This window comes from Echinops telfairi, unplaced genomic scaffold (assembly GCF_000313985.2).
Source record: "Echinops telfairi isolate 266 unplaced genomic scaffold, ASM31398v2 ScPeMD7_7414;HRSCAF=8452, whole genome shotgun sequence".
NCBI lineage: Eukaryota > Metazoa > Chordata > Mammalia > Afrosoricida > Tenrecidae > Echinops > Echinops telfairi.
In genome coordinates this window covers 407,612-418,689 of record NW_022111314.1, presented here as the reverse complement: position 1 = coordinate 418,689, position 11,078 = coordinate 407,612, and the positions used below count along the sequence as shown (strand labels likewise).

Genomic DNA, 11,078 nt, shown 5'->3' with positions numbered 1-11,078 from the left:
CCTCACCCTCCACCCGGCCCATTCCTTGGGAAAGGCCCCAGACAGCCCACAGGTCTCAGAGCTTGGGAGAGGAGGGCAGGCCTCAGTTTACCTATGACTTAGCTGGGTCCCAGCAGCTTCTGGTAATACCTCAGATACCTCACCCCCACCCCCCACCACGAGCCCCAGGGCACACACTCCCTGCCCCTGCCCTTACCCCAGAGAGAGGAGGCCAAGTCTGTAGGTGGGCTGGGGTCCCAGATAGTATCAGAATCCCAGGATATCGGCCTCACTGGCGAGATGAACAGTGCCATCATCCCTCCCTGGGGGCCAAGGAAGCAGGTCATGGTCATGGGGAGGGGCTTCGGGGAGAGAAATCTGACCTCCTTCTGAAGGCTCTGTGCCCCCTCCCACCTCCAGTCCACCCAGCTTCTCTGCACCTGGGGTCTCACCTGTACCCCTGCCCCTCTTCCACACAACCACCCCTCCCTCAGACCCTGAACTCACAGATAACCTAGGGGACTGGTGGACCAGGCCCAGTGCATCCTCTGTGGTCCCTCACCCTGCCACTGCCCCTCCCAGGCTGCAGGGGGTGCCGTTGCTCCTGCTATCAGAGGCTCAAGTCCACTCTCCTAGTCGTCCCCCCACTCTGGCAGACATCCCAGACCCGCTGCTCTACAGGACTGTGGCTGAGCTGGCAAGAACGCCCACGGTGCCTGACATCCCCTCCCGGGCACTGTACCTGGTGGGGAGATGCCCGAAGTCGCCTTCCTCACAACACATGTGGCGCAAACAACAGCAGGGAATGGCCGAGTGGACAGCAAGGGCAGCAGTCCAGACCATACTGCTGGACAGCTGGCGGGCAACAGAGGCACCATGACAGGGAGAGGCCAGTGTTAGAAGCACAAGGTGCTGGGACAACTGAACCAACTTAGGGTTCAGGAAGGGGTTCCAGCCCTACCTCACACCATACACCTCTTTCAGGACTGGCTGTCCAAACTTAAAAGCCAAATGGCAGAGCTTCTTCTAGGACATATGACTTGCTGTTGCAACCTCAGGACAGGCGAACGCTCGGTCAAAAGACGTGTGTGGAACGCGGTGTCATCAGAAGCACTGTTGATGGTCTCATCACCTTATGCCCCGGGGGGATGACTGACTGTGCTTCTTTTTTGTTTCTATGGCTTTTTGTTTGTTCTTCTTCGTGTTTGCTTGGTTGCTGGTTGGTTTGCTGTGGCTGTCATTGGAGTTGGTCTCGTGGTGTTTTGTTTCCGTCATAAGAGGATGCCAAAGTAAACCAGGGTCATGCATATAACCCACGGATTCTGGGCTCCCACTTAACTCTGGCCCCAATCCAAGAAGAAGTCGTTCTGGTCACATGGGCCTGCTCTACTCACCTTCACGAAATGACCACTGAAGATCAGGGTGCTACAGAAGTGTGGTGAAGAAAGCAGATGGTGCCTGGCTATCAATGGGAGTAGTGTCTGGGATCTTAAAGGCGTGTACACAAACAAGCAGCCATCTAAGTGAAGAGTCAACTAAGTCCATGTAGAAGAAGCACACCAGCCTGTGGGATCCAAAGATGACAATTACAAAACTCGAATGTGACGAAGAGAAAAGTATCGGAGCTTAAATTGTGAACATCCGATTTGTAGAAGGCAATGGAGGACAGTGGGAGCCCCAAACCCTTGTGCAGAGCATCTCATCAGATGAAGCCGCTGGCAGGTGCCCTCTGGCTACAGGCCAGGGGCCTGAACAGCTTTACTCTCAGAGATGATTGGACTTGACTTGACTGAGCTGGATCGAACTTGATACTTGCTCAGTTAACCTCTCTCTTGACCCAACCTGAATTTGTTCTAGGCTCAAGTATTTCTTGCTTGCTGCATGACAAAAATTTCTCCCCTAGCTTCTTAAATATTGATGGCAGTCCTTTCTTTTACTCATTATTTGTATTTTTATCTTTATATTATTATTTGGGGGTGTGTGGTTTGTTTTTTTTTTAGTTCTGAACATATTATTGTAAATTAGGTGAAGGCTTAAGGAGCCCATCAGTTTTCCATTCGGCAACTCGCATCTTGTTTCATCTCGTTGATTGCAGCCCCTTGAGTGTAACATCACGTTTTCCCTGTCCCCGTGTTTTCTGTTTCCATTCTGCCTCCTGTTTTTTCCCCAATCATTTTATTGGGGGCTCTTACAGCTTTTATAACAATCCATACGTCAATTGTATCAAACACATTTGTACATATGTTGCCATCATCCTTTACGAAATCTTTGTATGATTATTTTATTTTGTTTTTTCTTGCTGTTGGTTTTCCAAGTTTGTGAAGCACAGGAAGAGTAGATGCCTAGAAATATTAGCTGAAGCAAGGGTTTATAGGGAAAGTGTGGGGTGGAGTGGGAGATAGGGAGGGTGATGGGATCTGGGTGCAAATAAGGAATTCGGGAGTGGGGAGGGAGCACTAGAACTGATTGAGATTATACAATTCACTTTAAAAGTGACTTACCTGTGGAAGTGTATATGTGAGCACTCTATCAAGAAAACCACGAAACAAAGACAGTAAAAACAAGGCACCGAGAGGGGCAGGGAAGGGGAAGAAAAAACGAGGAGCTGATGCCAAGGGCTCAAGTAGAAAGAAACTGTTTTGAGAATGATGACGGCAACAAATGAACAAATGTACTTGACACAATGGGTGGATGGATGGATTGTGATGAGTTGTATGAGCCCCCAATAAATTGACTTAAAAAAGGAGAAAGAAGACACCGAACTTGACCAGTGATTCCCATGGGGAAGAAGGGGGGCACTGAGTCTGGGATGGCCTGGAAAGGGAGTCAGTAGTGGCGCCAAGAGGGGAGCAGGGACACTGACCGACCCAAGCAGAAGCTGTGGAATTGGAGAATGTTCCCTGTACATCTTTTGGCCACAATTAGGGGGGGAATTACATGAATAACAATGACTACACGAAATAAGAAAATGTCATAGAATTAAATATAACAACTGCATAATTCTTCTTGATAGGATTGAATTATTGAATTGTATGACATGTGGATGAAATACAAATAAAACTGCTTAAAAACAAAAAGCCAGGAGGGAGGGAAGATGGAGGGAGCGACTGGGGTGTACGCGGCTTCACTCATCACGACGGCCACTGCGTCAATGCCACCCCAGTGGCCCCATCGGACAAGCAGAACTGCCCTCGGGAGTGTCCAAGACTGTCAGTCTTGCTGGGAGTAGAAAACCTCATCTTTCTCCCACAGAGTGGTCAGTGGATTTGAACTGAAGACCTTGTGGTTAGCAGTCCAATGTATAACCACTATGCCACCAGCCCTCCTTATTCACAGTAGCCCCAAGTTCGGAACAACTCAGGTGCCCTCAGCAGGCCCCTAGGTAAGCCAACTGCGGTACATCCGTGGTACGTCCGTGGTACATCTGTGTAATAAAAGCTTCTCCAGGAGAAAACAGGGCCACACGACCATTGGTGCACACTGGATCATGGGTTAACAGTCACACTCATAGGCGGAGGAAACCACAGGGAGAACGTCACATCACGCCCATCCTGTGTGAGCAAAAAAAAGGTGTGCTGGAAGCCCAGTGGTGGTTTCTGAGCAGACCTGCATCTGTGCCTGCATGTGTGTAAGCAAGTGTGCACACGTTCGAGGTGTGTTTGTGAAGGTATGTTCACGGCCTGGCAGACCTCAAACTCAAATGGCCCTGTCACCAGACATCACAGGGACGCTGGGGAGGCGTGGGTCAGTGCCTCCGGTGTCCTCTGGACTGTGGGCCGAATGCAGGCTTCCCACTGCCATCATGTGTATGCTGACTCAGCAGCGATCCTGTAGGACAGGGCAGAACTGGCCTTGTGGGTTTCTGGGACCAGACATTCTGCACTGGGGCACGTGAGTGCCACCCACACCCACCCTCACTGGAAAGGGCAAGATCCCAGATGGGACTGCCAGGATGGGGACCGGGGCCTAGAGCAATCCCACCAATGCGTGGGGCAGAGCCCACACAGCTGGTCCTGCTCTCGAGGTGCGGAGAAGCCAGCCCAGCCCCAGCTACCCCTCACAGCAGTCCAGTGCCCTCCTCCAGGTGGTTGCACATACGTGTCCATCAGTAACACATTGCCTCCACTTCCATCCCCCGGCATGCCAAGCCCTGTGTCCTCACCCTTCTTTGTGGTCAGTGCTGAGCAACTAGTCTTTTCTTTTTCTTATGAGATGTTTTGTGTCCACCTTCCTGATACGATCGCTGAGGGCAAGTGGGTGTATAAGCAAACGTGGTAAAGAAAGCTGATGGTGCCTGGCTATCAAAAGATAGTGTCTGGGGTCTTAAAGGCTTGAAGGTAAACAAGCAGCCATCTAGCACAGAAGCATCAAAGCCCACATACAAGAAGCACACCAGCCTGTGTGATCACAAGGTGCCGAAGGGATCAGTTATCAGGCATCAAAGAACAAAAATCACATCATTTATGAATGAGAGGGAGTGTGGAGTGTGGACCCAAAGGCCATTTGTGGGCAACTGGCCATCCCCTTACAGAAGGTTCGAGGGGAGGAGACGAGCCGGTCAGGGTGCAGTGTAGCAATGATGAAATATACAACTTCCCTCTAGTTTTTTAATGCTTCCTCCCCCTCACTATCATGATCCCAATTCTACCTTACAAATCTGACTGGACAGGAGGATGTACAGATGGGAACTGGAAACACAGAATCCAGGACAGATGATCCCGGTCAGGACCAGTGGTGAGAGCGGCAATACCGGGAGGGTGGGGTAGAGAGGAATCAAGCACAAGGATCTACACCTGACCTCCCTGGGGACAGACAACAGAAAAGTGGGTGAAGGGAGACATCGGACAGGACAGTGTAAGACATGACAAAATAATAGATTTGTAAATTATCAAGGATTTATGAGGGAGGGAAGGGCAAAAATGAGGAACTGATGCCAAGGGCTCAAGTAGAACAAATGTTTTGAGAATGATGATGGCTACAAATGTGCAACACAATGGATGTATGTATGGATTGTGATGAGTTGTATGAGCCCCCAATAAAATGATTTAAAAAAAAGAAACATTCTGTGGTGTTTTTGGTGAAGGGTCACACAGCTGCTCGGTGATGGGGTCAAACTCGAGTGGGCTTGAAAAGGAGGCACCAGACACACCTGTTTGCTCCTTAAGAAAGAAACACCAGAACACGAGGCCACAATAACGAGGTCCAAAGAGAGACGAGGGAAGGGAAGATTCCAGGCGCGTTCCCACCCAAGGCACACGTGTGATTTGCCACAATGCTAGCCAGAGGCTGGAGTCTAGGGCAACGAGGAATCAGCGTGCATGCATGGGGGTGAGGAGGACAACCCCCACCCCGTATATACCAGCCCTTTGGGACTGGGATGGAAACAAACCCCTCCCCACCGTGCACTACTCCACCGAACCCCCCAGATCAGCGGCACAGCCCACACACGTGGTGCCGGCTGCTGACCTTGCTGCTTGGGTCAGCAGCCCCAAGCCCCCAGCCACTCAGAGGGAAGAAGAGGAGACTGTTCCCATCGAGATTTTCCCAACTGGGGCACCAGAGGGGGACAGATGGCTCTACTCTGGCCTACAGGGTTGCTGTGAGGCAGAACTACATTTGAGTTGAAACAAGATGCTCCATCAATCATGAACTTGTACTTACCTAATTACCGACCCTCAGAATACACCAAGAGGCCAACGGGGATGATGACACAAGCCCAGGTGACCAGAGGGAGGCTGCGATTTCCTCAGAAGCTACCGAGCCAGGCTGCCCCGAAAACAGGCGCGTGTAGAAAGCCCACGCAGTTTGAGACTGATGTTTGCCTCCTGTGGAGCAGGGGGGAGGGGGCCTATTTTCTGTCAAGGACCCTTTTGCTATTTATATCCTTCATGGGCCACACTGGGAAGACATTCCATTATCTCATCCCTCATGTGATAGCTGTAACCACTTCCCTATGGTGAGATGTGGTATTAATTTCTTTTTTAAGAATTGATACCAAAGTAGGCCCAAGGAGTTGGAGATCGAAGATGTCCCAATGCCCAAGAGGCAAGTCTGCTCCGGGTCCTCAGCCTTCTTGGCAACATGACATGGAAACTCAGAGGGCCTTGAGCAAACGCCTCACATGGTGGAAGGTGCCATTCTGTCCAAAGTCCAAGGGCCATGCCTGACCCTGAAGTCTCAACCACGGCCGGTCTTCCTGCTGTACCAAAGCGCAACCAGGAAACGGGGGCAGCAGTTAGACCCCACACAAAAGATGGTGTCTGGCCATCAGCATGGAGGACAACACCCTCTCAAACAGGCCCATAGCCGCAGGCCGATGAGGGCCAGAAGCATAATGCGTCACATGGGGAGCCAGGCTAGGAAGGCCATGGTAGCTGGCCCCTGCCATAGCTGTACACAGCTGGAGGAAACCTGTGTTGTTTCACCGGCCATGCACACAAATGGGCCAGGTTCAGGACACCAAGCTCTGAGCCATGCTTGAGACGGGCGGTGCTTCCACCTGCAGACGGAGATCTCCCCAAGCCCTGGGAGCTTTTCCTGAGGGGCAGGGTCCAACTTAAGAGTGGTTGAAGCAGTAAGTCCTATTGGGGACTGAGGCAAGGGACGTGATGGAGGGCCTGCTGGGTGGGGACTGGGAGGGAGAGGGCACTCCTGGGCTCTGACCGGCTCCTGAGATGGAAAAGGCATGGACACAGGGTGAGCTGGGGTCTTAGGGGTGGGGAGGTGTGGCTCAGGAGGAAGTTTTGGAGGGGGTCAAGGGGGAACCAAGGTGTGGATGGCAGACCATACTCTGCCCAGAGCAGACTCAGCACCTGGGTCCACACTCACTGGCTGAGCACCGGCTTCTGATCCCCGGTGCAGAGGTCAGTCCCTGCTGCGCTGGGGCTGAACCAGTCAGACAGGGTTGCACCAGGGTGACCAGCTGGCTCGGATATTCCGGCCGTTCTTCCTGGTGCTCTCTCCAAGGACCACAGGCTAGTGCACCACCTCCCAGCATGCCAATGGCCAGCCCAGAGAAGAGGGGACGTTACCAGCCACCTGCTGAGGTGCTGGCCTCTGGACTTTGCTGTCATCGGTCACCCAGGCCAGTGGAATGCCCTTTGACCTGCAGATTGCCTCAGTGACCCAAGTGGCAGATCAGGAGTGTAGCCTGAGTCCCTGCTTGACCAGCAGTGGGGGAGAGAGACTCCATTCTGGGTGAGCCCAGAGACAGGAAGGCAGGCTGTATCCCCCAGCATGCCCTCCCCACCCAGGGCCTTGCACTTTCCAGACCTTAAATCCAGTCCCATTGCCCCCTCCAAGAGGTTCCTAGGTCCCCTGGGGGAGAGTGCACTGCAGGGGTTCCTTCCCTTCCCTTGTCAGTGCCCTCCCCTGGGGCTTCTTCTTTCTGCATGCCCAGCTTGTATCCAAGTGCAATGGCCACCAGGACTACCTCCCGTGGGCCTGCCCCTCCAAACGTCTTCCATTCCCCCACCAGCCCTCCACTCTCCAAGCCCCCCAGGAACCAGTCCCTGTAGTCTGCACATGGCGCTCCCCCACACCCTTCCTCCATCCAAAAATGCACAGCAGGGTGAGCTTGCGTGTCTGTGGTGGTGGTGGGGGCACAGCTCCTGTGAGGGCACGAGGACAGAGGCGCCACGGGCACACAGGGTGCCCTGGTCAACCGAGTCACTGCGCCTCATGGGTGGAGCCCAGATTGGGGCTGCACCAGCGCCCCCAGGCACACTGAGTCTCTTCAGCCTGTCAGCGTGGCCATGTGCCTGCGTCCAGGTGGGCCGAGGTGTGTGTACGAGCCGAGAGCCAGCTCAGCTCCTTAGGTCGGCAGGCTGCAAGGACCCAGCCAAGGGACCAGTCACAGGTACCCAGAGGCACAGGCACCAGGTCGGCTGGAAGAGCCCCAGAACAAGGGGGGAAGGTCAGTGTGCCCCCGGCACAGACACTGAGGTCCCTGCCCTGTGGGCACACTCTCCCACTGCAAGAGGCACAGTGTTTAGGAAAAGATGTATTTACTTGAAACCAAATACAAAGTGACCTTGGGTGCCTGCTGCCCTCTGTACTGAAAGGCCCCTGCCCACCCAGGGCAGCCTGGACTCTGAGTGAGGACAGAGGCGGGAGGGAATACAGGCAGCTTCCGATGAGGGCCACCAGGCCCACGCCTTCTTGATGGATGCTTCAGCAGACTTGGAGTTAGGGCTGGTCAGGAGGGGCCACCAAGACCCAGGGGTGTGACTAGGATGTCTTGGGGCAGGCGCCCGAGACTGGGGGCTGTCTGAGGAGCGGGACTATGGAGTCAAGCTGAGTCTCAGGAATGAGTATGTACATGGTCAAGTCCATACCGCCTGACACAGTGAAGGACGATGCACCTTCAGTAGCTCGCTGTGGGGTGGGGCCTTCAGGTCACAGGGCAGGCTGCATGGGCACAGGGTTCTCGGCAGGTGGGAAGATGAACGGATGGAGGGACGATGGCTCTAGACTGTGTGGGCAGTAGGAAATGCCTGTAGCCACTGCCTGTCAGCAAGGCCCTGCAAAGCCAGGGTGAGGCTCTGTGTGGGCGACTCAGTCCCCACCTTGACCTCTCAGGAGCCCCACACACAGATCCTGCCACCAACCAGCCTGTATCCCCCCCAGCCCAGGGGCTGGACCTCACAGCAGTACATCCTGAAAACAGGGACCCTGAGCAGTGGCCAGGGTAGACCCACAGCTGTCCTGGGGCTCCAAGGTGCTGTATCTCCCAGAATCCTCCACCACGCCATCTCTGCTCGTGACCTCAGGCTAGGAGGCCCAGGCCAGGGCTGTGGGTGGATGGAGCCATGCCAGCACCTGAAGGCCCAGATTCCAGGGCTGCTCCTGAAGCCAGAATGAGGGCTGGACAGGTATTCAGCCTCGTTTCGGTTGAAAATGCATACATTTGACTAGATGTACCAGCCTAAGTGATTCATGGGAAACCGAGTGGAGTGGGTGTGCAGAGAAGTGTGTGCAGGTGGAAGGCGCAGCCAGGCTGCCCCCTGCTGCCGACAGATTGGAGGACCGAATCCACAGGATCCAATGCAGACACTTGGGCTTGTTCCCAAGACACGTCATCAAGTCCTCCCTGACCGACTCGGATCCCACGGGGCCCGCGGGGCACGCTGCTGACCGGGGAGCAGGGGGCCCCACACCCCAGCCCACCCTCCTGCTCAGGTCCATATGTAAACAACATCAACAAGCCACAGGTGGAAACACCTGTTTACCCAGAGAGGGGTGGCAGCAGCCTATAGGCCGAGTGAACAGGCAGCTGTGTGCCCTTCTCTGCCTGAGACTCTCCTCTTTGGTTCAGCAGCCCCTGGGGCCCTCTGCCGAGCCCCCAGCCTGGGCCTAGGAGAGGCAGCCGAGCGGACGACTCCCAGAGGCCTCGCCGTCTCTGCTACTTCTGCTCATGGTCTTCTGCCACTGCAGCCACTTCGATGGTGGTTGTGTGCTCCTCAGTCCCCGGCGTGGCCACAGCCCCAGGGGACAGCTGGGCCACGTTCTGCACAGCAGGGCCCAGGCTGGGCAGTGTCAGCAGCTGCAGTGGGCTCACCACCTTGACCAGAGTGCTGCCGTCCTGCAGGGCGGCTGTGCTCAGCACTGTCAGGCTTGGCGCATCCGGGTGCACCTCCACAGCACCAGGGAAGGGAGTGCCCGAGGAAGCCAGCACCGTGTAGCCCCCCAGCAGCGGGGAGGCAGGGGCGCTGGCCGGCGGGGCCTGAGGGGGCCCCTTGCTCAGGGCGGGGGCCGGCAGAGCCGACATCACTTTGCTGAGGGGCATGCTGGCCAGCTGGGAAACGGGCACACCCTGGGTGAGGGCAATCTGTGTGGATGGCGCCAACACCTGGGAGGCCATGGCGGCTGGCCCTGACGTGGCCCGTGCCAGTCGAGGGCGCTTCACAGGCGGCGGCAGGGACACGGGTGTCAGCGTCATGAGCACGTTGCTCAGGTGCTGGGATTTGTGCTTCAGCTCCTTGGCTCGCTTCCGGTGTTCATCACACTGCTGCTCCAGGGCTGCAGGGGGGTGGCCATCAGGGCGGCATGAGTGCAGACGCCTCTGACCACTAGTACGTGAGCACACACACAGCTGGACTGCATGCACAGCCTGACCACACATAAATACATACACACCTCTGACCACACTCATACATGCACACATACATGTCCATCCTGCCCACCACACACACATACACATGGCCCCTGATCACGCTTGGCTGTGCCGTCTAGCAGGTTTTCTCCTTGGCTGAGGTCCCCTCCAGCTCCCACAGGAAGGGGAGCCCAGTGACCCCTACCTGCCAGGTCACGTGCATACTGCTCCCGGGAGCGGTCCATCTGGCACTTGTGGCTGGCCAGCACCTTCTTGACCAGGTCCAGCATACCAAAGTTCTGCACCACGTTGTTGAGGAGAATCGCATCTGAGGGTGCACAGGTTGTTCAGTCACCCAAGGAGGGGGCTGGGGACCCCCACCTAGCACAGGCACTCCAAGTGCCCCCAGCTGTGGGCCTTACCTCGCAGCTGCAGCGGGGGTTCCTGGCCACGCTGCTGCAGGCCTTTCATGGTCCCCGCCAGATCCTGGTGGAACTCCTGGATGACCTCGTCCAGGAGCCCGGCATCCTTCAGGCCCCGCCAGAAGGCGAAAGTGTCCTCTGTGGAGGAAGGAGGGCTCGAGAGCAGAGCCAGGAAGAACACCGGGAAGCAGGCATGGCTCCCCGTGCCCCACCCCATGAAGCCCCACCCTCAGCCAAGGGCACGGGTGGGCAGCGTACCCCCAATGGCCGTGGTCCAGTCCCCAGGGTCCTCACAGGCCTCGATGGTGAAGGTTGCAGGTGCACCGTTAACTGCAAACAGATGGGCGCATGTGAGCCTCCCAGCCTTCACCTGACACACAAGCGGGCTACCCACCTGCACACTGGCCACAGCACCACCAGAGAGCACCTAGAAGCTGAGGCCGCATCTCCACCATACCCTCATTCTAGCGAGAAATAAGACGCTCTGTCCCACAGCCTCCTGAGTCAGCACTGAGCCCCACTGGGAAAAGGCAGCCATACGCTGGCTTGCCCTGAAGGACACACCCAGGACTACACACACATAT

General features: G+C 55.6%; 1 protein-coding gene across 1 annotated transcript in view; it reads right to left on the bottom strand.

Moving 5' to 3' along the window:
• Positions 1-7,968: 7,968 nt before the first annotated feature.
• The window catches only part of GMEB2 (glucocorticoid modulatory element binding protein 2), a 9,314-nt gene continuing 6,204 nt past the window's right edge, over positions 7,969-11,078 (bottom strand). Inside the window, exons 6-9 of the mRNA XM_004716035.2 lie at positions 10,753-10,824; positions 10,495-10,632; positions 10,278-10,400; positions 7,969-9,999 (exon numbers count right to left, since the gene is read on the bottom strand). Of these exons, the coding sequence (XP_004716092.1) occupies positions 9,383-9,999; positions 10,278-10,400; positions 10,495-10,632; positions 10,753-10,824 (950 nt within the window). The 3' untranslated portion in view covers positions 7,969-9,382. The remainder of the gene's footprint in view (positions 10,000-10,277; positions 10,401-10,494; positions 10,633-10,752; positions 10,825-11,078) is intronic.